The following is a 26,695-nucleotide window of genomic DNA, read 5'->3' as shown; positions in this document are numbered from 1 at the left end:
TTTTTTTAATATATGGACATCTTGCAAGATGAGGAAGAGTTCAACCAAACTGTATGCCTTTGTGTTTGTACTATAGAACATTTTTATCAAACATATATCCACAAAACACCTTGTATGGATTAATCTCAATCCGGATATAAGTGATTGATGGAAATATTACGAGGAAATGAGAGGCGTTGTCACTGGATGTTCAGAATGGATAAAGAGGTATTTATGAGATTGTGTAGTGACCTGCAAAACAAATATGGATTGAGGAGTTCAAGGAGAATGTGTCCTGGTGAAATGTTAGGAATGTTTTTGTTTATTCTATGACAAGGTGAAGGGAATAGGTCAGCACAAGAACGATTTCAACACTCCGGCGAGACTATGAGCAGATAGTTTAGTCAGTTACTTGATATTGTATGCCTGATGGCTATTGATGTCATCAAACCGCTGGATCCTGAGTTTAATGGTCTCTCTGTAGAGATATTAAGGGACTCTAGATAAATGCCCCACTTAAAGGTAAAAAAACTAGATATGATACTTCTTGCTTTGTCTTATGAATTAAGTTATATTTATTGAAAATTGTGCTATAATATTATTTGCAGAACTGTGTTGGTGCTATTGATGGTGTACATGTTCAAGCCACAATATCTCCTGGAGATCAAGTACCAGATATTGGCAGGAAAGGGACACCAACTCAAAATGTAATGGCCGCATGTAATTTTGACATGCAATTCATCTTTGCATGTGCAGGTTGGGAAGGAACTGCACATGATACAAGGATATTCTTATCTGTTTTACGAAACAGTGCTTTAAATCTTCCTAAGCCTCCTAATGGTAATGTCTCAAACTTGTGCATATGTCTGAAATTTTGCATTTGATTAGGCACTTTTTATAGTTTCTTTTTATATCATAGTAGCATGTTTTGAACATTACAGGAAAATATTATCTTGTAGATGATGGGTATCCACAGATGAGCAGCTATTTAAGACCCTATAAAGGTGAAAGGTATCATCTTCCTGATTTTCGTTGGGGAGAGAACCAACAAGGTCTAGAGAGGTATTTAACCACAGACACTCTTCCCTTAGGAGTGTCATTGGACGCACTTTTGGTGTATGGACAAAGAGGTGGAACATTTTAAGAGACATGCCTAATTACCCATTTAAGAAGCAAGTAAAGATAATAATCGCAACTATGATGCTTCACAATTATATAAGAAGGTATGCTCGACGTGATAATCATTTTGACAACATGAAGGATGACTTGGATGATGACACAGGCTCAGATGAAGAATAAGAAGAATATCATATTACCGAAGGACCTGGAGCACAAGAAATAGAGACATTGAGGAACAACATTGTTGCAAGTTTCATACGTTCGTAATTTTTTTTTTTTTATGTATGCTTATTTTATGTTATTATTGTTTGAAGACATTGAAGAAAATTTTGTTTATTTAATATTTGTTGTTTTTTTTTTTAAATAACTTTTGGTAATGCAACTGCAAATGTCAAAATAATTTGAAGGAAAAAAGATTAGATATACTTATGAGTCATCTTTTTAACTCAAAAGTTAATAGAAAAGTATTTTTCACATTATGTCTATTTTTTTCATTATACAGAATTACCAAAATTTTACATTAGTATTTACCAAACGTTTTTATACTAGTTTTTATACTTACAGTAGTTTTAAAAATATAGTTTACCAAACGCTCAGCTGCTTTATTTTACAACTGATTATTCTTAAGGCACAACAGAAACAATTTTAAAAATAAACACAACAATCCCAAACTGGCCTATAGTTTGTATATTGCTAGCAATCCAACAGGTTTTTGGTGTGCAAGTTACAAATATATTTATTGTTATACAACAAACATTTTCTAGTTATTATTCTACATTTTTGGACTTGGTTTTATAAAATAAGTTTGGAAGCATTCAAAGAATACTAATTATTTTGATATATGGGAAAAGATAATTTTGACTTACCTTTTTAGATCGTGACTTGAGGGGAGAGAGAGAACGATAAAAACATTACACCTATTTATGTCAAGGAGGCCTTACTAACTGCTCTAAGCGCCAACATGAATGGAAAAGGCTATGCGACAAAGCTATCAGACACGAGGCACAAATGGATCACTATTTATGCTGCCTCTTTGAGCACAAAATATCCGATTGTGCTCTTTCAGCAAAGGACAAGCTCATAGAGGACACACATGCAATTTTAGTTAATGCACTGTTGCTTTTATTCTATGAGTACATTATCGGTGTTCTTAAATCTCGTAGGCACAAATAACTTTTCGTGCGTCGTGGCCATATTTTTTTTAGTGCATCGTCCGTTAATTTGTAGGTTTGCTTTGTACTTTCAATTCTTATATGTATGAAAGTTTTGTGGCCATCAAATTAGTCATAGATTTATGCGAAGGACACTCTCATACTTAAGCTTCTGTCGCGTCGCCCCCAAATTAATAGCTATATATATAGCTCAAGGCTTGTTTTTTGCTTTTGCTTGTCCAATGTTTTTTTTTTTTTTGGGTCAAATCCTTTGTTTTTTTTTTCTTTGGTCAAATCCAATGTTTGTTTGTTTTTTTTTTTTTTGTTCAAGTCCAATGTTTGTTTTGGACATGTATAACATGCAAATATATAACCAATCAAAGAAGCTGGTTTATGCGATGAAGTAAAATTGGGCCCTTGTGGACGTCAAATTTTGAGCTAAACTTAAATGAGAGGGTAAATCATACAAACACAAGAACAATTTTTGGAGAGTAAAAATGTCTTAGGATGAGAGGGTGAGCCATAGGGTCAGGTATGATTCTTCTCTGCACATTATTTTATGAGTGAGCGGTTGAAATTTAACTAAATGTTAGATTTTAATGGTTATTTATCCACTTTTGGGTTTTCAAGATGGGTTAAGTGAAGCCCAAATTATAACACAACATATAGTAAGGACAACTTTCAAACTCTTCCTAAGAATATTTCTTGCCATGCAAAAGCAAATTACTGTTCAAGACCCATTAGTATGTCGTGACTTTGAAAGGCACCTGAAGAAACATGATAAAACCCTATTTGTTTAATCTTGACTCAATTAAGTTAAAATTTCTTTAAATTCTATCAAACTTTAAAGTTCCTCGTTCAAACTCATGCAACCCTTTGGAGACGAAATCATCGGAATGGCTGTGGTCGAATCTCCAGATTTAAAATTAAGTCATCCTCTCGAGTCACATTTCACTACTTGCAATAAACAAGGAGTCGGACTCCATAGATTCGAAAGATATTTTAATAAGCCTGAAATATGAAGTGGTACACCAATATATTATTATTCATGTGAAGGAATAATTAAAAAATAAAAACAAAAATTTAACCACTCCAAAATAAGGATATGAATCCTAATGGACATCCACTTGCATGCCGTAAAAAGTCGGAACCTAAATTTCTAAGGCAAAATTAGAATCCCCTACAGTTTTTCTATATAATTTAAATTAAACATTTGTGCCTTTTTAAAATTTGATTAAAGTGATTTGACCAATAGTTACCTCTATTTTTTAAAATTAAAATACTTTTTGAATTTATTCTTTTATCTACATGATGCACTTTTCCTTATTTAGTGGAGATATTAGTAATTAAACTATATTTTCTCTTCTTCCAAATATGTTTTTTCAATCATAGGTTATTTATTTATTTATTATTGATTTATTTTTTTGTTATGCAAATATTTAATATTATTTCTTTTTCCAAATTATTTTTTCTTTTTCAAATAGTTGGTGATCAACATAAAAGCTTTGCGTAATTTTTTCAAATTTTTTGTGAAATTATAATTTTTTTGTTGTTTTTTTAAGAATAGTTGTTGATGAATTATTATTAGGTACAATACATTACATATATATTATCTGCGGGTACGTTTGAATTTACAAAAATCATTAATTGGTATGTTTATTTGCAATTTTGGTACGTTTGATTTGATACTTATTGTTAAGATTGGTACATTATTTTTATTTTGGTATGTTTCATTTTGTACACATTGTGTATTGGTACGTTTATATTATTCACAATCATATTTTCTCTTAATGTACTAAAAGAAAAACTTATTTCTGTATGTTTGATTTTGGGGGATTTAAAAATATTTTAAACTATTTTGGAAAGAAAATATCTTAAATCGTAGATAATTACTGCTAAATTGTACCATTATTGTGAAAAGAAATTGAATCAAACCAATTTTTTTTTTTTTTTTTGCAATTATCTCTAATGGAGGAGAATGTAATCAAAATGCAAGATTATAGGAAATTTGTTACAATATAATGTGCACATAGCACCAAAATTATGACAAAAAAAAGTTTAATCAAATCACTAAAAGGCATGGATGTTTGATCTAGAAAATTCAAAACTGAGGGGCCTATATCAAAAGATCCCAATTTCTAATTTGTGTTTTCAATAAACCAAAGATTAATACCAATTTATAAACATAATAGTGATTAGGAAGGATTTGTTATGAGTACTTTGATCCAGGTCTAAAAATTTGAGTGGTTGTTGGATTTAGTCCAATTTCTTTATTTTTCAACTTCAATTAATTATATTTATTTCTGCATTTTTACTGAAATTGTTAATTCGAAAATCTAACAACATTCATGAAAAATAGTTAAAAGAAAATTTATACATCATGATATATGATATCTATACCATAGGTTGATAAATGACATTTAATATGTGATAGAGTTATCTTCAAAAATAAATAAAAACTAATCTACCTCCATGAAAAGTTCAAAATTTTTATGTTCCGTACATTTAACAATCCATACTAGTATATATGAAGATATAAATATATAATAACATGTGATGGAGGTGGAAGAAAAAGTTGATACAAATTTGTAGAGAAACAATATTTAATTCTAAAATCGAGTAAAAGATAAATCTATAATAAGGGATAACACATTTATCACAATCTAATAAAAGGATAAAAAAATAAATGTAGATATTCAGTGAATGGATCTAACTCAACAAAGTGAATTGAATTCAATAGTGACTCACAAAATTGAACTTATATCAAGTTTACCCTTATTGTTTTTAGAGAACTTTAATAAAAAGTTCATGGCACTGTTCATTTTAACGAAAAATCACATTTTTACACTAAAAAGTCAATCCTGGTACTATTCAGTTTACCCTTTATTTTGTTCTTATAGTTAAAACTCAAAGTTTTAAAACTCATTTCATTAGTTTTCCTTTGTTTTTAACCCAATCACTTCAACCATTAGCTCAATAGTCCTAAACCTACTTTATGTTTTTATATCCCTTTTATTAGACAATTTAAGAATACCGAATTATGCAAGTGGTGGATTGTCATGGTAATTAGTATCTTTCTCTTCAACTCGTTGTGTCCCGGAATTAGACATTTGCTCCACTTAATGTAATATTAAAAAAAATCTCAAATTATGAACCATACAATACAAAATTTGAGCACATCACTACTCTTTTTTCTTGCAAAATATTATTTGCTGGCTTTTATTAATGCTAAAAATTTCCTGAGGAAAAAAAACCCATGGTAATATTTAATAGATCCGTTTTTTTTTTGTCCCAAATAAAAATGATTAGAATTGTTTACATTACGTTCCAAAACTTAGCACACCTTTGAAGAGAAGCCCAAGTTAGATTTTGATTACTCTAAGAATAAGATATTAAGATCGATTGTGTTTCTTCACACTGGACTCTCCTGAATGCGATCAACTTTATAAGAATTCTATTTCCCCAGAAGGATAAGAACACCTGTTGAAAAAGATACATACAGCTCCAAACCTTTCAGCATTCAACACGTGATCAATCAGAATAAAACTCTGAATATTCTTTATTTTTGTTAATTAATTAGTTTTTTTTTTTTTTTGGTAAAATTAATTAATTAGTTTTTCATGTCTCTATATATAGAGGAGGAGTCTGCCGTTTTCATATTTTTCTGAGTTTGTTTTATATATGTTTGTGTGTTTGGTTTAGAGTTTTGAGATGCTCTGAATAATATAACGATGCCGAAGATGGCGGTTCTTGTAGTATTTGGTCTGCTATTGAGCTTGGCAATGGTGTGTAATGGAGGTATTACAAGCACTTTTGTGAGGAAAACTGAGAGTACTGTCGATATGCCTTATGAAAGTGATGCCTTTCAAATTCCTCCAGGCCACAATGCACCTCAACAGGTAAAATTTCCTTCTCTCTCTCTCTTGAACCCTTTTATGAACCTTAATTTTATTCTTGAGTACAAGAGATATTCTACACTAATCTACACTAAAAGGAAGGAGGTTTGAACTCGAGACGTAATGAGTTAAAGATGAAGGCCCTAACCACAAGGACAACCCACCACACGAACCTTATAATTTTGTTTTTGAAATTTTACGTCCTGATTTCATAAATTTGATGAAATTGATTAAATAGGTTCACTCTCCATATTTTTAATTTTGTCTAATTGTATGATTTTTGTGTGGTTTTGAATATTTAAGGTTCATATAACACAAGGAGATCAAGAGGGGACGGCAATGATTGTGTCATGGATCACTCCGGATGAACCAGGTTCTAGCGTAGTGCTTTTTTGGAGCGATAAGCACAAGACAAAGAAGGCAGAGGGCAAAGCCAAACAATATAAATACCATGATTATACTTCTGGTTACATTCACCACTGCACCATCAGAAAATTAGAGGTAAATTTTTCACTAACCTGTTATGTATTTTCTTTTATTTTATTTTTCAACCTTGCAGTAAGGTCTTTTGCACTCAAATTTGAATCAATTTTCTCGTCTTTCTTATTTTTATTTTCTGAAATATTATTGTTACAAGCAGTCTAAATATTAATTGTATAAAGTTATATTTTCATCTCATTATATTTACTTTTTGCAGCACAATACCAAATATTACTACAAGATTGGAATTGGCCAAGCTGAGAGGACATTTTGGTTTGTAACTCCTTCTGCAGTTGGGCCAGATGCCCCTTACACATTTGGTCTTCTTGGTAAGTAATGTTTTTTACCACAACAGATGGTTTACGTTTTTTCTTTGTGATGTAAATTGTGGGACTGACCAATCACCATCTGCCAAATGTAAATTGTTTAATTCTAATTAATTAAAATTGGGTTTAATTTACAGGGGATTTAGGTCAAACCTTTGATTCAAACAAGACACTTGCTCATTACGAATCAAACCCATTGAAAGGCCAAACAGTTTTGTGTCTTGGTGACCTATCTTATGCTGATAACCATCCAAATCATGACCAAGTTAAGTGGGATACGTTTGGAAGGTTCATTGAGAGAAGTGCTGCTTATCAACCTTGGATTCATACTGCAGGAAATCATGAGATTGATTATGCACCAGAAATTGTAAGCATCTCATATAATTCGCGTTTTCATAACTCACATATTTTTGTTATGATGAATGAATTTAATTGAACGTCTCGTACTTGTATGATAAATTGCAAGGGTTAGGGAGTGCTCAATTTTTCTGACAGAAGATTGCAATTTTTGTTGCAGGGTGAAACAAAACCTTTCAAGCCTTACCAGCACCGATATACCACCCCATTTAAAGCATCGGGGAGTACTTCTCCTTTTTGGTACTCAGTCAAGATAGCTTCAGCACACATCATAGTCTTGTCTTCATACTCATCGTACGGTATGGAATTCTAAATTAGTTTTTTACATTAGTATTGGTTGCTTGAATTTGCAAGGATATCCTTGTTATATTTTTCAGTCAATTATAACTTCGCAGTGAAATCTTCTGAATAATTTCTCTCTATCAAATTGAGTGCTTCAACAATTTAGTTTAACACAAATTATAATTTACTTCTTTTTCTCAAGGTAAATACACTCCTCAGTATAAATGGCTGGAGCAGGAGCTACCAAAAGTTAACCGGGATGAGACACCATGGCTGATTGTTTTAGTGCATTCCCCATGGTACAATAGCTATAACTATCACTATATGGAAGGGGAAACCATGAGAGTCCAATTCGAGTCCTGGTTTGTTCAGCACAAGGTCGATGTCGTATTTGCTGGCCATGTCCATGCCTATGAACGATCTGTAAGTTCTCAATACACGCAGTCTAGCGGTGCTATCTACATAAATAAAATTTAAACCACTCATATCTTCCTCTTTTTTATAATTGATGTGTATGTGCTATGTAATGCAGGAGCGTGTGTCGAATATTGCAAATAACCTCGAAAATGGTAAATGCTCCCCGGTGAAAGATCAATCTGCACCTGTCTACATTACAATTGGTGATGGAGGAAACATTGAAGGCATAGCAACCAAGTAAGCATGCATGCATTTGTAGTATTTTTAAGATATATTCAACGGCTTCCTATTTGGTTTGCACTTTGAACCCAATGTTTATTTTTTTTATTGTCGTGCAGTATGAGAGACCCACAACCAGATTACTCAGCTTACAGAGAGGCCAGTTTTGGTCATGCCATTTTTGACATCAAGAACCGAACTCATGCCTACTATAGCTGGCACCGGAATGATGATGGAGCTGCAGTCAAAGCAGATTCGATGTGGTTTTTCAACAGATATCATCATCCTGTTGATGACTCCACAAGTTCCCAATCTTGATCGATCATGCAATGTTAGAGAACTTTTAGATAGTCGATGTTGAATAGTTTCAATATTTATGTTTACATAATTTTAATTTTGAGGTGAGAGATTTCAATTGGGGTGCATAGAGGAGCACATCCGTTTAAATCACAACACGATTAATTAGTGTGCCCCCACTTGCGATTCGTAGAAAATGTTACAGGAGTCAAAAGCGTCGAACCAACTGAGAAAGTAAGTTAATTTAACCTTAAGCTTAATTACTAGAAACTAATACTAGAGAATATGTAGTAAATTTTTGCATGTTGTGCAATTTGGTGTGAATGCCACACATAGCACACCAATGCTCGTTCAATCTCTTGACGTTAGAAAGATCTATTTCGTCCAAAAGAAGATGATGGCATGGCTCTTGGTCCATTAATATCATTTCTTAGTGCAATAAGTCGTTTATTGTATTTAGCACAATGTACTAGACCAGATATAGGTTTTTTTTCAGCCAACTTGTTAGCAAAATATAGCTATGCTCCAACAATTCAACATTAGAAGGGAATCAAAGAGGTTTTACAATATATTCGTGGGACAAGGGCCTACTCTATTTCGAGAAACCACAAATGGCTAGAATCTTGTTGGATACCAAGATGCTGGTTTTCTCAACGATCCGCATAAAGCCCGCTCACAAATTGGATATGTGTTCACTTATAAGAATACTGCAATCTCATGGCCCTGGTGCATTCTAGAAGTTGGTGCATTGTATCAGATTACACCAACTTACAAAGTAGTCAAATTTAAGATTATAGAAATCAGGGCAGATACTCATCAGGGGGAGCATCCATGACACATGCGTGTTGTACTTTTTTTTTTTTTTTTTTTTACTTCGACTAGGATTTTTTCGTTGGTTTTTTTTAACAAGATTTTAACGAGGCAACAAAACCGCTTTCATACTGTATAATGATCCAAGCAAAGTTGTCCCATTTTCCCTTTGCTACAATTTTTCCCATTGAATTTTTTCCTGACAAGGTTTTAAGAAGGCAACCGATATGGATATGTGTGCATCCAAGGGGGAGAGTGGTGAAATTTGGTGTGAATGCCACACGTAGAAATGCATAAAGAAGCAAAGAAGCATGCAACCACAATTGACTTTGGTGAACGAATTAAAGACTTTAGGTAGAAAAGTTTTAGGAAGATTAAATAGTAAATTGGATGAGGAATTTTACCATGCCACATTTACTCCCTACTGGTGTAAGACATCCCTATATAAGGGGGACCCTTGCAAATGTAAAGACTCCTATTTTCTCTACCATCTCAGTAAACAATTTGTACCAAGAAATCTATATTCTTGCACTCATTGAAAATTCTCAGCAAGTTCTCTCTTTTTTGCTTATTTATAACATTGCATCCAATGTACATTGTATTAGTGACGTTCTTTCTTAGAATGCTTGGTCTACATTCATGACACAAGTACAAAGTTTAATTTTCAACTTTGGCGTGAGATGTAATGTCGTATAGTATACATGACTTTTTAGTGTTCAGATTTACCCGTTAAATTCCCTGGCCCTTCAGTCGACATCCAACAGCTATATTCAACTATTTCCTTCGTATGAACGGTAGTGTGTACATGGCTCTATTATCCGCATAGAGCTATGGATATTCCCCTCATTTTATGAAAGTAACTTTTCTTTGTTAGTAAATAATTATTGTATTGTGTGTATATAGATCAAACGCTTGTCCTATGCTCAAAAGGATACATATGCGTTTGTGGTGGTTGGGGGTCCTCTGCTAATTTGAGCAAGATGGGTGTGCTGGATTTAGCTTCTTCAAGGGCAGCAGCAGCCACTGCTGTTAGTGCTGGGTTTGGTCTTGGGCTTTGGAGTGGTGTGCAATGGAGGCAAAACAAGTAGTTTTGTGAGGAAAGTTGAGAAGAGTCGACATGCCTCATGACAGTGATGTCTTCAAAGTCCCTCCAGGCTATAATGCACCTCAACAAGTATGATCTCTCTCTCTCTCTCTCTCTTTCTCTCTGATAGGAGCATATTTATGCGCCTTAGTTAGCTAGTTCTTATGCATTTTTGTTATGTTTTATTCGTTAAAGTAGTCTTTTAAGCTACTTTCATGTGTTTTCAGGTTTAAAGGACATATTACATGAAATGATGCAATTGGGAGCTTTTGGAGCAAAACTGAGCTGGAATGTGGTGTATGCAAATGGAGCACAAGGAATGAACGAGGTTGAAGGTCAAAGGAGCTTAAGAAATGAAGAAATGAAAGTGAAGAGCAAGGAAGTCAGAATTGGTAACCAAAGTTTCTAAAGTTGGAAGTTTCTATTCTTGGAGGTTTCCATTGTCGTGAGTTTCTATTCTTGGCTTTGGGCTTTTAGATGACCTAAACCCTAACTCTTTGTGGACCCTAAGCCTATGCCGCACCTAAACCCTAACCTTAGCCCATTTTAGAGCCATTGCCGTGGGCTTTAGCCCAAGTCCTTTCCCTTGCCATGCAAGGGGGGGCATTTTAGGCCCAAATCCATGCATTAAGCCCTTCACCCTAATTGGCCCAAATCCATGCATTAAGCCCTTCACCCTAATTCTTCCTCCTAATTAGTGCATCCCACCATTCCATTCCATAATTTCCATTAGTGCATCCCACCATTCCATTCCATAATTTCCATTAGTGCATCCCACCATTCCATTCACACTTAAATGCCCATTATCCTATTTTTTTTTCCACACCATCCCATTATCCTTTACATCCACTAAACCATGCATCCACATTCACCTAAATAAACCCTAAATTACATCCACTAAACCATCCATCCACCATAATTCCCACCATCCACACCTTTTCCCATCCACCAAATACCTTAAACAAACATCCATTAACACCCATTCTCTTCCTATAAATACCCATTCATTCCATTCACCAAAGCATCTCATTTTCCATTGCAATACACAAACACTTCTCCATTTTCTCCATTTCCACTCCATTCCACACTTCCATCCCCCCAACCAACCTATCCTTAAACCTTGTGCTACAACAACGAGGAAGAGAAGAGTGCCTAAACGTTCATACAATTCAAGTTTGAGTTGTTGGAATGTTTAGGTGTTTCTTTGATTTCAAAGTTTTATTTTAATTCTCTTTGTTTTGTACGTATAAGGAATGGAAGAGAAGAGTGCTTAAACGTTCATACAATTCAAGTTTTGAGTTGTTGGAATGTTTAGGTGTTTCTTTGATTTCAAAGGTATGAGGAACTAAACCCCCTTTAGCTAGGGGGTGATTCGAAACTATGTTTATATTTGCAATATGAATTGATTAACTTTCGTTGGAATTTCATAAGTTGTGGATTCAATTTGTTTAACCGTTTGATTGATAACTTATTTATGAATGTTTATTAAGAATGCGCGCTTAATTTTCATGCATAAATATGACGCTAGAATATAAGTGATTTTCACCTAATCGTTATGAACTTCTATTCACAAGTAGTGGAGGTTGCTTATAAACAATCGCGTTAAATGAATTCTTGGCACGAGTTTCATGCTCATCATAGTAACGAATGCCTCGTCAACACTTATAGTTTTCATAATACTTAATGATCTTTGATTGTATCTTTATTGTGCTGTTCACGTAAAGGACTTTTGGAGAATGTTGTGAATTGCGTTGCGCAAACCCATCCAATTCATTAACTTAAGGAAAACTTGACGGTTAATTTAAGCGGACCTAATTAATCCGGAGTGTTGAGTTTCATAATTTATCGAAAGACCAACTGAGAATCAATCTTGTATGCAAGTATAACATGTGTGGAGAAGAACCCCTTAGCTAGCCTTCATTCCATCACAAATTCATATTTACATTCTGCTTAGTTTATTAACTTGTTTTGTTATTTCAATTTTTGTCAAATCAAAACTTTCCCCCCCCCCCTTTACTTTCTTGTTCTTTAGTGCTTAGAATCTGTTTAGTTTATGTTTTAAAGTATTTTGAATCAAACCATAATCTTAAATTTGTCCAAAATTAGTTTTGAGTCTTTTGGTTTGTCTTAATGTTTTAAATTTTAGTTTTGCATTCTTTGAGTCTAGTTTAGTGTTTTATATTGTTTTTACGTTCTTAAGTCAATTTAGAAGGTTTTAGCAAGCCCTCCTAATCCCCGGTCTAGAACGATCCCTCACTTATCCATTCTACTACAATTGTCAAACGAGGGTTTAATTTGAGTGTCAAGTAATTATCGCATCACTCTCTCTCTCTCTTTCTCTAGAATTATGATAATTTGTGTCTTTTGATGTGATATAAACTAGCACACAAATTAAACCCTTTTTAGATAGTTGTAGTATGTGAAAGTAAGGATCGTTCTAGGCCGGGGATTAGGAGGGACTGCTATGGATTTACTTAACACAATCATGACTAGTGATTTCCACTACTTATAAATATAAGTTCATAACGATTAGGTGAAATTCCCTTATATTTTAGCATCAAATTCATGCATACAAACTATGTATGCATCCTTAATCAACATACAAGAATAAGTTATTAATCAAACAGATAAGTAAATCGCATTCATGTTTTACGAAACAATAACTGGATGTAATCAATTCATATCACATATATGTTCATGGCTTTGAATCCACCTCTAGCTTAAACGAGTTTAGTTCCTCATGTTCGCACTTAAACAAAGATAACTTAAATTAAACATTAAAAACAAAAGATAGAATACACCTAGGAACGTTCCAGCAATCCAAGCTTGAATGGCAGGACATAGCTCCAAGGGTCTCCTTTCCTTTCTCCTTGCAAGGCTGTGGCACTAGAGAAATTTTTGTGTATGATGGATGTGTGGTGCGAATTGTGGTGAGAGATGGATGATCCATGATTGTTGCGGCATAATGTATTTATAGGGAGAGGGAAAGGCACGGCAAATGGCTGAGAATGAGGGGAATCAGGACTCCAAATCGACAAGGAAAAAGAACACTTCTCATTCAGATTCCAGGGAGGAAAAGGAATGGTCCTTGTGGCAAGAAACATAGCTTCTAGAAGGGGTGGATGCGGCACCCTTTTAGGGATAGGGCTTGGCTTCTAGAAACTTGATTTGTAGGTATCCTAATGTCATTTGGATGTCCTCCTTGTAGCTGGAATTAAGATAGATTAGGATAAGGCTAGGATAAGATAAGGTAAGGGTGGATAAGGTTTGGATAATGTTGAGATAAAATAGGAACATATAAAGTTTCGGATAATGTTCCTTCCTGATTCCTTATCTTCATTGATCTTGAATTAATTTCTTTAACTCTTGAGCACATTCCGAGCCTCTTTTGATCTTCAAAAACGTCCATCCACCTTGTTCCGTGCATGTGCTATCCATTCCAAGCCCAAAACTGCTCTAAAATGCTCCAAATTGCCTTTTCTTGCCACTTTTGCCATTTGAACCTAAAAACACACGAAAATAGTTTAAAACACTCTAATAAGTAGAAATTAACTATGTAAATGCAAGAAAAAAAAGCTAACTAAGTCACATAAATATGCTCCTATCATCTTTCATTAATTTATACAATGTTTATTTATCTGGACTTTTATGTTTTAAGACATGATAATTAACCTTTTTGTCTTTGCTACACACCCTTTTTTTAATCATGTATGTTTCTGTTTGATTTATTTAATTTGATGACTAGAAACAAGGGAATTTAACGAAAAACTCCTAGTACTGTTCACTTTAACGAAAAATCACATTTTTACACTAAAAAGTCAATGCTGGTACTATTCACTTTACCCTTTATTTTGTCCTTATCGTTAAAACTCAAAGCTTTCAAGCATTTTTCATTAGTTTTATTTAGAAACAAAAAGTAGCATGTAAGAGAGAAAAAAAGGTGTAATCATCATTTCTCATATGTTTTTATATCCGGGACACAACTATTACTGCACTGACTGTTATTTTACTACAAGTAGAGGAGGGGGGTGTCATTTCTATGGATGGGTTTTCAAGGTGTTTCTTTAGAATTATAATTGTGTTGATTTCATTGAGAACAAAGGTACATATATGTACAAGTCAAGTGACTTGGAGTACAAGTATTCCTAGGTCCATAGGAATTTACAAAACCTAGCCTATTAGAATCCTACATGGATTCTCCTACACTAACAATTTCACACTGACATTGTAAGTAGTTGTTAGTAGACTAAACTTCAAGTAGTTGTGTGAAATGTGTGCCCCTTTGATTTGAGGTTCATATAACACATGGAGACCAACTGGGAAAGGCAGCGATTGTGTCATGGGTTACTGTGGATGAACCCGGTTCAAGTACTGTGCTTTACTGGAGTGCAAACAGCAAGAAAAAGAAGGTCGACGACAAAGTTCCAACCTATAAATTCTACAATTACACTTCCGGTTACATTTAAATTTATAGGATGTGGACTCCATGTAAGATATACTCGCGTTTTGGAATTTGCCTATTGAATTGATAAGTATAACTTGCAACTTGGATTATGATCTGATGATATGTATTCTTGTGTAGTTCAATACCAAATACTACTATAAGGTTAGAAGTGGCCATACCGAGCGGTAGTTCTGGTTTATAACTCCTCCTGAAGTTGGTCCGGACGCCTCTTATAGATTTGGACTCATAGGTGAGTGTTTCGTGTCAGAATAGGATGCATCATAAAGTGACGTAGCTACTTAGATTTGGTTCAACTTTTGGAATTGGGATTGAAAGAAAATTGTATGCTATGGACTAGCTAGAGGTTGTTGCAATGAGCCATCATTCATCTCGAAAGATGGGAAACCAAATTGTAGCTCTTTATCTATTGAAACTTGTACTCCTGTTTACTTGCAACTCTGTAAATTGAAAAAGAGTGCCTTAACTCAGGAACTGAATAATGACGAGGCTCAACTGTGAGCATTTCTCAATGTAAATTGCTGGGCTCTGGTGTGTTTGCTTACATCTAATATCATTTGCAGGGGCTCTAGGATGATTCAAATAAGACACTTATTCATTACGAGTTAAACCCGCAGAAAGGACAAGCAGTATTGTTTGTTCGGGACCTCTCTGCTGCAGATAACTACTGATGCGAGTTTTATACGCACACAAATTAAACCCTCTTTTTGTCAATTGTAGTATAAGTATAAGTAGGGATCGTTCTGGACCAGGGATTAGGAGGGATTGTTAATCTCTTGAAAAATGACTCAAAAACGTAAAAACAATATAAAACACTAAACTAGACTCAAAGAATGTGAAACTAAATGTTAAAACACTAAGACAAACCAAAAGACTCAAAATGCTTTAAAAACACAAACTAAATTGATTTCTAACTATATTGAACATTAAAGCAAAAGGGGGATTGAGGTTTGACGAAAATTGAAATAACGAAACAAGTTAATAACTAGACAGAATGTAAATATGAAATTGATGAAATGGAATGGATGAGAAGCTAGCTAAGGGGTTCATCTCCACACATGTTATACTTGCACACAAAATGATTTCTAATTGCTTTTCAATAAACCATGAATTCTCAACACCCCGGGTTAATTAGGTCCGCTTAAATTAACCGTCAAGTTTTCCTTAAGTTAATGAATTGGATGATTGCATACGACAACCCAAAGCATTCCTCACAAGTTCCCTACATGAATTGCATAATAGAGATACAAGCAAGAATCATTAAGCAACATGAAAACTATAAGTGTTGACGAGGCATTCGTTACTATGATTGCATGAAACTTATGCGAAGAATATGTTTAACGCGATTGTTTATAAGCAACCTCCACTACTTGTGAATATAAGTTCATAACTATTACGTGAAACTCACTTATATTCTAGCGTCAAATTCATGCATGAAAATTAAGCGTGAACTCTCAATAAACATACATAAATAGGTTATCAATCAAATAGTTAAACAAATTGAATTCACAACTTATGAAACGCAATTAGAAGTAATCAAATCAAAATGCAAGCATAAACATATATTTCGAATCACCCCCTAGCTAAGGGGGTTTAGTTCCTCATACGTACAAAACAAAGAGAATTGAAATTAAACATTGAAATCAAAGAAACGCCTAAACATTCCAACAACTCAAACTTGAATTGTATGAACGTTTAGGCCCTCTTCTCTTCCTCTTCGTTGTAGCATAAGGTCTAGGGATAGTTGGTTGGGGGGATGTAAGTGTGGAATTATGGAAGTGGATGAGGAGTGGTGGAAATGAAAGAATGGTTTTTGGATTCTAAGGGAAAGTGTTTATTTGTGGTGTGAGAATGGAGAGATGGAATTGAATGAAATGGAAGTGTGGGATGAATTGAATGATTGCAAAGTGAATGAATAATGAAATGAGTTAAAGAGGGAGAATGTGGTGAAATGATGAAGTAGGAAGGTGGAAATGCATGTGACTTGTTTGTGGAATAAAGAATGAATGGTGGAATGATGAAGAGTTGCATAAAGAATGCATGTAGGGTTAGCTAGGTTGGCTTTGTTTGGGTGCATGTGTGTTAATGGTGGTTTTGCATGTGAATTGATGGATTGTTTTTGATGCAATGGATGGTTCTTTGCATGGCTTTTGAAGTGATTGTGGGCTTTGGAATTGGAAGGAAATGCATGGCCTTGGGGTTGGTTTAAGAGAGAATGGGCTAGGCCTTTTGTTTTATGTCCAAAATGAATACAAGGCCTTCAAATTCGTCCAACACTTTGGCTCCAATCATATGCTATCCATTCCAAGCCCAATTTTGCTCCAAAATGCTCCAAAATGCATCTTTTTGCTTCCTTAGCCATATGAACCTAAAAACACACGAAAATGGCTTAAACTACTAAAACAACTATGAATTAACAACATAGATGCACGAAAACAAGCTAAGTAAGTCGCCTAAATATGCTCCTATCAAACTCCCCCACACTTATCTTTTGCTAGTCCTCGAGCAAAACAGAATAAAAAACAAATAAACAAAACGACACTAAACACGTAAAACACAACCTACACCTTCCAACAATCGTTTCAGGGATTTCCAATGCACATGACAAGTTAAAAATTATTATTCCCACAGAATTTAGCCATCTTTACCCTTAAGTACATTCTTAATCATAGTCACCACATACTAGTTCACAATTAAGCATTTAAAACCATGTTTTGAATGTAGTAACATGCCTTAGAGAATTTGCTCAATTCCTTACAAGATATGCACTCAATTTCACTCAGATTTTCTAACTACACACCCTAATCTAGTCATATGTGAGAAGATTGATGTAAACATGAAAACGAACACTCACATATATGTATCACAAAGAACGCAATTTTTGGAGTTAATAAGCATGTTTAGATTATGATCTCATGAATGGAATGCTACTACTTAGATGCGAGAACCAGTGACACCATATGCTCATACCAAATTCAAACTCCACAATTGAAATACATAACACTCAAGATTGAAGTCACGGGTTGTAATGGGGCTTGGGGCGTGTGGATAACAAAGAAGGGATATGGAAAACAAAGGTTCTTAAAGAAATAGTGAGCAAGGCAATTGAATCAACTTAGAATTTTCTTTTGAATGAAAACTCAACTTTGGAACAAAAAGGGAGACAATTTAGGGCCAGAATTGGTGTTTTGAGCCCTTACTTCAATCACTCGTTCTTTCATTTTTTTTCAAGCTCTTTTTTCTTTCTTTCTTTTCTTTTCTGTTTTTCTTTTCTTTTGAAACTCAAAACATACTTAAGAACAAGCATTCCTTCTCCCACGCTCATTTTCTTGCATAATGTAACTCAAAAGGAATTCATTTAAGTCATGCTCACTATCTTCTAAGAACAAAGGTGTGGATTGTCCTAAACTAGGCTAGGTGAGGATAATGTGGGTTGACAAAGAATAAAGGCTAAACAAAGCTCAACGGGGGTAAAACTTACAACATATACGAAATATGGGAAGTGAGGCTATTTGGCTATGGTGGCAACTACACAACTTCATCTTGGTATATGTTATGCAAATCAATAACATGCTTTGAATGAAATGGGCATGAGTTCTAGCATTTGGAACTATATGATGAAACGCCTTCTAAGTGGTAACCAAGCAAAGAATAATGAGATCATGCAACGACTTTAGAAAACAAGAAATCACAGATTATACTCTCCAAAGAACGTTATAGGCTCAAGTCTCTCAGGGTTGTAGCGTTTGTTTGAGTTCCTTCCTTCAAGCATGTTACATAACTAATTTTTTTCTTTTATAATTGCATGTGAAGTCATACATTATAACCATAATCAAGCATATACCAAGAGTAAATCAAACTTTTCTCCATGTTTATAACTCTTTTCAACAGTCATGCAATTAGAAACCAAATCCTTATCATTGTGTTGGAAGGTGACCTACGACACAAAAACGACTCAAAACACTCTTTTTAGGCTTTTCAAAACATGTTTTTCAAATTTTTATGTGATTTTCGAATTTTTAAGTCAAAACACATTAAACACACTTAAAAACAGCAAGAAACAACATTTGAAGTTATGGTGGATAAAACCCTACGAATTTGCATCAAAACACTTTAGTAACTCCCCCACACTTAAAACAAACATTGTCCTCAATGTTAAAAACCACACTAAACACAAACAAACATATAAACAGCAATTAAACATACTAAACATGGCAGAATGTATCTAACAAAGAGAAGAGTTTAGAGATGCAAATCTGGTTATGGAGTTTTCGTTCCATCTTCTCCTTGGTGATTGCAGTGAGGCTTCATCTTGAGTTTCCACAGGCTTACTCTTGAACTGCGCTGGAGATTCTTTTGGTTTCCTCCGATCGTTGATTTTCCTTTGTGCTACTCTTGAACTGGGCAGCAGGATTCTTTTGGTTTCCCCCGAAGGTCTGAGCTTCCTCCTCTTATCTGTTTCTTTGTTCAATCTCTCCAATTCGTATTGAAGAGGGTTAGAGGATAGCTCAGCAAAGCTAGGTAAGCAACCAGGGAATAGAGTCCAGATAGACTCCAAATGCCGGCTGATTGCTTCTTTCACTTTGCCATGCAAGTAATATCAAGGACAAAGGAAAAGACAGGGAAAGAGCATGATATGAGATACCTTTGCTTTCGCCCTTGATGATATGAGATACCTTTGCTTTCGAAGAGGCAGCGAATGAATCCACATGCTTCGATCCACTGTTTCCTCTTGCCTCCATTGTACTCCAGGCATTTGGTATCTTCTTTGGGGGATACATCCATGATTGAAAGTGTGCTCTCAAGAGAAGGAGAAAACTGAGCATGTTTGAGAGGGTTGGTTGCATTTACATTCTCGGCCGAGAAGGAAAGTTATGCACTTCTGGGTGTATGCCTTGCCATGAATGTTGATGTATATAGGAATTGTAATGGCAAATGGCAGTACGGATGCATCAATGTCTTCCACGCGTCTTCTGAAAAGCCGGGAGCTTTTGACAAAGTGGCACGCGTCTTCTGAAAAGCTGGGAGCTTTTGACAAAGTTGTACTCGCTTTCTGGAAAGCTGGGAGCTTTCGGCTTTGTCACCCACGTTTGTCGGCTAAAGTTTGCAGCTGATTTCTCGCCTTCCACGCGTCTTCTGAAAAGCTGGGAGCTTTTGACAAAGTTACACACGCTTTCTGAAAAGCCGGGATTACGTCTGACGAGGTGGCGATCTTTACGCCGGAAATTCCGGTTTTGAAGAGCGGTGTCTCTTCAATTCTGAATTGGTGATTGTGTTACCTATCCTTTAATAGAGGTGATCGATCACCTCTATCTGCACACTTTGAAGACTTCCCAAAAATCATCTTCGGCCCGTCGAGATTTTCCTCCATCCAACCCTTCTCTTTTAACTTCTTGAACAATGGTTAGCTCATCCAACCCATCGAACATTTGCTTAGATTTGAGTCTAAGCAGTGACCCTGTCGCGCCTCGTCAGGATAAGGTATGGTGCCCGTCTTTCTTATCTTCTCATGGCCCTCTTACAGATGAGGACTCTGTGATGACGGATCCAACAACGGCTACAATAGTGGCTCGGAACCTCCTCACTCCCAAAGACAGTCAGCTGCTTTCAGGACGGTCCGATGAGTTGGCCGTTCAAGAATCCCTGGCTCTGAGTGTTCAGTGCGCTGGCTCTGTGTCCAACATGGGCCAACGCCTTCTTGCTCGCTCCCGTCAGGTTGAATCCTTGATGGCGGAGGTGGAGAGTCTTAAGCAGGAGATCAAACAGCTTAAGTACGAGAATCGAAGTTTGCACGTGCTTGCCAACAATTATTCGTCAGGCATGAAGAGGAAGCTTGATGAGCTTGATGACCGTCAAAAGCTTGCAGCTTTCTTCCAGAGGCACCTCTTTCCTGGGTCATCCAGCGTTCCACCAAGGTTTGGGGCTTTGAATGATCTATCTTCGGTGCCTCCCGCTCCTATGCCTTCTTCTCCGATGCCTCCTGTTCCGAGAGTGTTGCCTCGTAGTGGGGCCTCACGTACACAACCTTTGTGAAGGCTCCATCCTTCTGCCATGTTTAGATACAATTGTAATTTATCGAAAAATCAATGAACAAGCTTTGTTTTATTTACTGTATTGGGTTGCCTCCCAAGTAGCGCTTTCTTTTACGTCTTGCAGCCGGACGAAGAACCTAATCACTCCAGGATATGTTCACGAATCGGATGAGAACTCCGAGTCATGAACTAGTACCTAAAACAAGAAACAAAACAAATTTAAGAATCTGGAAAAATAAAAACAAACGAAAATAAAACAATCCAAAGGATTAGCAAAGTTGCTAATCCCCGGCAACGGCGCCAAAATTTGATGCGAGTTTTATACGCACACAAATTAAACCCTCTTTTTGTCAATTGTAGTATAAGTATAAGTAGGGATCGTTCTGGACCGGGGATTAGGAGTGATTGTTAATCTCTTGAAAAATGACTCAAAAACGTAAAAACAATATAAAACACTAAACTAGACTCAAAGAATGTGAAACTAAATGTTAAAACACTAAGACAAACCAAAAGGCTCAAAATGCTTTAAAAACACAAACTAAATTGATTTCTAACTATATTGAACATTAAAGCAAAAGGGGGATTGAGGTTTGACGAAAATTGAAATAACGAAACAAGTTAATAACTAGACAGAATGTAAATATGAAATTGATGAAATGGAATGGATGAGAAGCTAGCTAAGGGGTTCATCTCCACACATGTTATACTTGCACACAAAATGATTTCTAATTGCTTTTCAATAAACCATGAATTCTCAACACCCCGGGTTAATTAGGTCCGCTTAAATTAACCGTCAAGTTTTCCTTAAGTTAATGAATTGGATGATTGCATACGACAACCCAAAGCATTCCTCACAAGTTCCCTACATGAATTGCATAATAGAGATACAAGCAAGAATCATTAAGCAACATGAAAACTATAAGTGTTGACGAGGCATTCGTTACTATGATTGCATGAAACTTATGCGAAGAATATGTTTAACGCGATTGTTTATAAGCAACCTCCACTACTTGTGAATATAAGTTCATAACTATTACGTGAAACTCACTTATATTCTAGCGTCAAATTCATGCATGAAAATTAAGCGTGAACTCTCAATAAACATACATAAATAGGTTATCAATCAAATAGTTAAACAAATTGAATTCACAACTTATGAAACGCAATTAGAAGTAATCAAATCAAAATGCAAGCATAAACATATATTTCGAATCACCCCCTAGCTAAGGGGGTTTAGTTCCTCATACGTACAAAACAAAGAGAATTGAAATTAAACATTGAAATCAAAGAAACGCCTAAACATTCCAACAACTCAAACTTGAATTGTATGAACGTTTAGGCCCTCTTCTCTTCCTCTTCGTTGTAGCATAAGGTCTAGGGATAGTTGGTTGGGGGGATGGAAGTGTGGAATTATGGAAGTGGATAAGGAGTGGTGGAAATGGAAGAATGGTTTTTGGATTCTAAGGGAAAGTGTTTATTTGTGGTGTGAGAATGGAGAGATGGAATTGAATGAAATGGAAGTGTGGGATGAATTGAATGATTGCAAAGTGAATGAATAATGAAATGAGTTAAAGAGGGAGAATGTGGTGAAATGATGAAGTAGGAAGGTGGAAATGCATGTGACTTGTTTGTGGAATAAAGAATGAATGGTGGAATGATGAAGAGTTGCATAAAGAATGCATGTAGGGTTAGCTAGGTTGGCTTTGTTTGGGTGCACGTGTGTTAATGGTGGTTTTGCATGTGAATTGATGGATTGTTTTTGATGCAATGGATGGTTCTTTGCATGGCTTTTGAAGTGATTGTGGGCTTTGGAATTGGAAGGAAATGCATGGCCTTGGGGTTGGTTTAAGAGAGAATGGGCTAGGCCTTTTGTTTTATGTCCAAAATGAATACAAGGCCTTCAAATTCGTCCAACACTTTGGCTCCAATCATATGCTATCCATTCCAAGCCCAATTTTGCTCCAAAATGCTCCAAAATGCATCTTTTTGCTTCCTTAGCCATATGAACCTAAAAACACACGAAAATGGCTTAAACTACTAAAACAACTATGAATTAACAACATAGATGCACGAAAACAAGCTAAGTAAGTCGCCTAAATATGCTCCTATCAACTACCCAAATCATGACAATGTCAGGTGGGATACTTGGGGAAGATTCGTCGAGAGAAGTGTTGCTTATTAACCTTGGATATGGATTGCAGGAAACCATGAAATCGATTTTGCCCCATAAATCGTAAGCCTCTCCTAACGCATTAGATTTCTCTGAAAATTGATCTTATTATTTGTCATTTCTCGCACTTATAGATAAGATCATCTGTTTTTGCAAGTTTGTTATATAGTGTAATGATCCTTTGCTGCTCATGTTGTTTATAAATTATACATCTCCCAAAAAAAACTCATTGAGTGAAGTAATTTTCTAAAGAAGATTGCACTTTTGTTGCAGGGTGAAACCAAACCTTTTAAGCCTTACAATCACCGGTATCATGTCCCATATGAAGCATCTAGGAGTACTTCCCCCTTTTGGTATTCGATCAAGAGAGCTTCGGCATACATCATTGTCTTGTCTTCTTATTCGGCATATGGTAAGAATGGGCATACACGCACACATACATAGGTTTTTATCTTAATATATTTAAAACACGCACAAGGTTTATGCACATATGTAGCAGAAAAATGAAAAGCTTTAGCAGTTTCAAAATTCCCTCTCTGGATGTGAAATGAATAACTATGGCATCTGTATAGTTTTTATAATTGTCATATGATATAAGTAGATGAAGTCATATGCCTCTGTAGACATCGAAATTTCGGTGAAACAAATGTTCACCAACGCATTAAAGTTTTGACGTGTCAAGGCATACATGGCATGCGCCACGTGTTGTACAAATTGTACACATGGCGTGTAACTCAACAAAATAGGAAGAAATACCCTTGAAGGATTAAACAAGTTTTTCTTCTCATTTTGGGCAATGACAAGGCAAGTACATTTCAATCCATTGAGGATCAAAACAAGTTTTTCTTCTCATGTTGGGCAATGACAAGGCAAGCACACTTCAATCCATTACGGATCAAAGTAAGTTTTTCTCATTTGGGCAATGACAAAGCATACACATTTCAAGTTTAAAATGGTGTTAAGTGGGAAATTAGGCCATAAGTTACACCACTTCAAGTTTAAAATGGTATTAAGTGGGAATTTAGGCCATAAGTTACACCACTTCAATTTCAATATTGCATTAAGTGGGAAAATTAGGCAATGGTGCTTAGAAAGGAAAAAAATATTTTTGTGGTGGTGATTCATTCTCAAAGCCTATAAATAGGCTTCTCCATTAAGGTATCAAGCATCAAGGAATTCACAAATACATTTCTCTACTCCAAAATTGGGAGAGAATTCCCCAAATCCTTGAAGCTTTGAAACTCCAAAGCTCTCAAGCATCCAAATTCCCAAGAATTCTGAAGGATCAAGAAAGCACTCTTCGTTCTTCGTCAAATCTTCCTTCAAGATCAAGCCCCAACGGCCCTTGAAGAAATCCACACAACCATTATTCAAGATCAAGCCCTGACGGCCCTTGAAGAAAGTGTTCATCATTCATCAACTGTTCATCCTTAGATCAAGCCCCGACGACCCTTTGGATCAACAACTCATCCACAAACCCATACACCCATTCTTCAAGATCAAGCCCGACGGCCCTTGAAGAAAGTGTTCATCCGTTCATCCTAAGATCAAGCCCCAACGGCCATTTAGATCAACAACCTCAACAAATCCACACATACAACCGTTCATCCAAGATCAAGCCCCGACGGCCCTTGGATCAACAAACAAATCCACACATCTATTCTTCAAGATCAAGCCCAAAAGCCCCCTTGAAGAAAACCAACTGTTCATTCAAGATCAAGCCTCAACGGCCCTTGAAGAAAACCAACCGTTCTTCAAGATCAAGCCCAAAAGCCCTTGAAGATCCGCTCATCCATCAACATTCAAGATCAAGCCCTGAAGGCCCTTGAAAAAACTTCCATCAACCTTCAAGATCAAAGCCACGAAGGCCCTTGAAGAAACTTACAACTGTTCATCCAAGATCAAGCCTCGACGGCCCTTGGATCAACAAATCTACATCTTACGGAGATAGAATCAGAGGACCACATTTGAGAGAGATCGTAACCCCAAAATCATTAAACACAAAAATATTATTGTTGCACACGTTATTCTTGTTTCTTGTTTCAAGGAACTTTCGTGTTCACAGCCTCTTTTTTTGCACCATGTTACCGCAAATCAAAGTTATTCATCTCTGCAAAGGACACCACGTAAATTGTTTTGAATAACAGTACAATTTTTCAAATTTGCAAATATAACGTAGTGATATATTGTAGTTACTATATTTTCAAACGATAGAATTATGCTTCCAAAACTCTCCTCTATAATAAGTAGATGTCTCCATGGATCTAGATGTCTCCGTAGAGCTACAGAGACCATCTGTATGATTTCTAGAACAATTTTGTTTAAAACGTCATTCTTTTATCTTAAGGTAAATACACCCCTCAGTACGAATGGCTCAAGGAGGAACTACCGAAGGTTAATAGGAGTGAGACACCATGGTTGATCATTTTAATGCATTCCCCATGGTAGAACAGCTACAACTATCACTATATGGAAGGAGAAACAATGAGAGTGATGTATGAGCCATGGTTTATGACGTACAAAGTCGACGTGGTATTTGCTGGACATGTTCATGCATATGAACGATCTGTAAGTTCTTATATACATGTCCATATCTTGGAGTCAAATCGACTAAACGGTTAGAAGGAAGTGTTGGAGTATAACCCTCCAGCCTATACTTGGAGGCAAAGAAACAAGGTCACAAGAGTATTTTAATATTTGTTCTTAATTTAAATTAGAGCCGTTGGATCATAGTCCATATGGCTGCACTTGCTTGTGTCTAGCTTAAGTGATAGATTATAATAAGTGGCATCATCTCATAGGGTGATAGCAATTAAGGGCTGACATTTGTTCTGTTGTAGTTGAGTGAAAGATCTCCCTACCTCTTCCTATTCTAATGGTAACAGCCTCATATGTTTGTTGTGAGGAATATTGCAAACCATACATCACTCTCTCCAATTCTCTCTCTCTCTCTATACCATTGCTGAAATTCCCAAATCATCATCAAGTTTTCATAGAAGCTTATAAAAAATATCATTACACTAACATAAACACCAATACATCAAGCATACTGATATACTTACTTGGTCGTTAAGCCTTCAAGATTTCCTCCATCACCAAAGGTAATGTACACTGGTGCATACTGATCTTGGACAGGTTTGCAAATGCCATTTACGATGTTGTATGCAACATTGGATACACGTTCCTGTGTTGTACAGAAATCACTTATCAAGTACTGGCATATTGGAATCATCACTGTGAATGGAGGTTAGTAGACGGAAAGTTGTATTAGAGACAGAAATTTCAACAGTATACTTGTCATTAAATGGATTCCTATATTCTATCAAAAGATTAAAATGTTTGATAAAGCTGGTATTTTCGTTGAATTTAATACTTCGTTGTACAAACTAAAAATAGAGACATATGTTTTAGGTATAATGTCTGGGTCTATACAGATATCACTGCGTCAAATAACTGAGAAACTAAACTCTTTAGGCAAAGCTTTAGTAAGAAGGTCAGCAATCTGGTCCTCTGTCTTGTAGTACACCAGCTCAATCTCTTTAGCTTGAATTGCTTTCCTAATGAAATGGAACGTCCTGTTAATATGCCTTGTCTTTTGGTGATAGACAAGATTC

At 35.7% G+C, this 26,695-nt stretch overlaps 1 protein-coding gene and 1 pseudogene across 1 annotated transcript; both read left to right on the top strand.

Moving 5' to 3' along the window:
- The first annotated feature begins 5,633 nt into the window (after positions 1 to 5,633).
- On the top strand, positions 5,634 to 8,632 carry LOC125473413 (purple acid phosphatase 2-like). The gene is made up of 8 exons (XM_048576176.1): positions 5,634 to 6,148; positions 6,449 to 6,646; positions 6,843 to 6,954; positions 7,089 to 7,318; positions 7,469 to 7,607; positions 7,793 to 8,013; positions 8,123 to 8,244; positions 8,346 to 8,632. Exons 1-8 carry the CDS (start codon positions 5,981 to 5,983, stop codon positions 8,542 to 8,544), a joined length of 1,389 nt encoding a protein of 462 aa, XP_048432133.1. The 5' UTR covers positions 5,634 to 5,980; the 3' UTR covers positions 8,545 to 8,632.
- A 6,090-nt stretch (positions 8,633 to 14,722) lies between these two features.
- LOC125473393 lies at positions 14,723 to 25,724 on the top strand (annotated as a pseudogene).
- Positions 25,725 to 26,695: the final 971 nt, after the last annotated feature.

This window comes from the organism of the source record quoted next, unplaced genomic scaffold (genome assembly GCF_019419815.1).
Source record: "Pyrus x bretschneideri cultivar Hongxiangsu unplaced genomic scaffold, Pyrus_bretschneideri_v1 Contig85, whole genome shotgun sequence".
In the NCBI taxonomy this organism is placed as follows: domain Eukaryota; kingdom Viridiplantae; phylum Streptophyta; class Magnoliopsida; order Rosales; family Rosaceae; genus Pyrus; species Pyrus x bretschneideri.
The sequence above is the reverse complement of the archived record's forward strand: the minus strand, read 5'-3'. Positions and strand labels throughout refer to the sequence as shown.

Excerpts from the sequence above, each read along its gene's own strand:
- LOC125473413 (XM_048576176.1), top strand. The coding sequence starts at position 5,981 with ATGCCGAAGATGGCGGTTCTTGTAGTATTTGGTCTGCTATTGAGCTTG. Across the intron at positions 6,647-6,842 it reads GCACCATCAGAAAATTAGAG|CACAATACCAAATATTACTA; the intron begins GTAAATTTTTCA and ends TACTTTTTGCAG. Across the intron at positions 7,608-7,792 it reads GTCTTCATACTCATCGTACG|GTAAATACACTCCTCAGTAT; the intron begins GTATGGAATTCT and ends CTTTTTCTCAAG.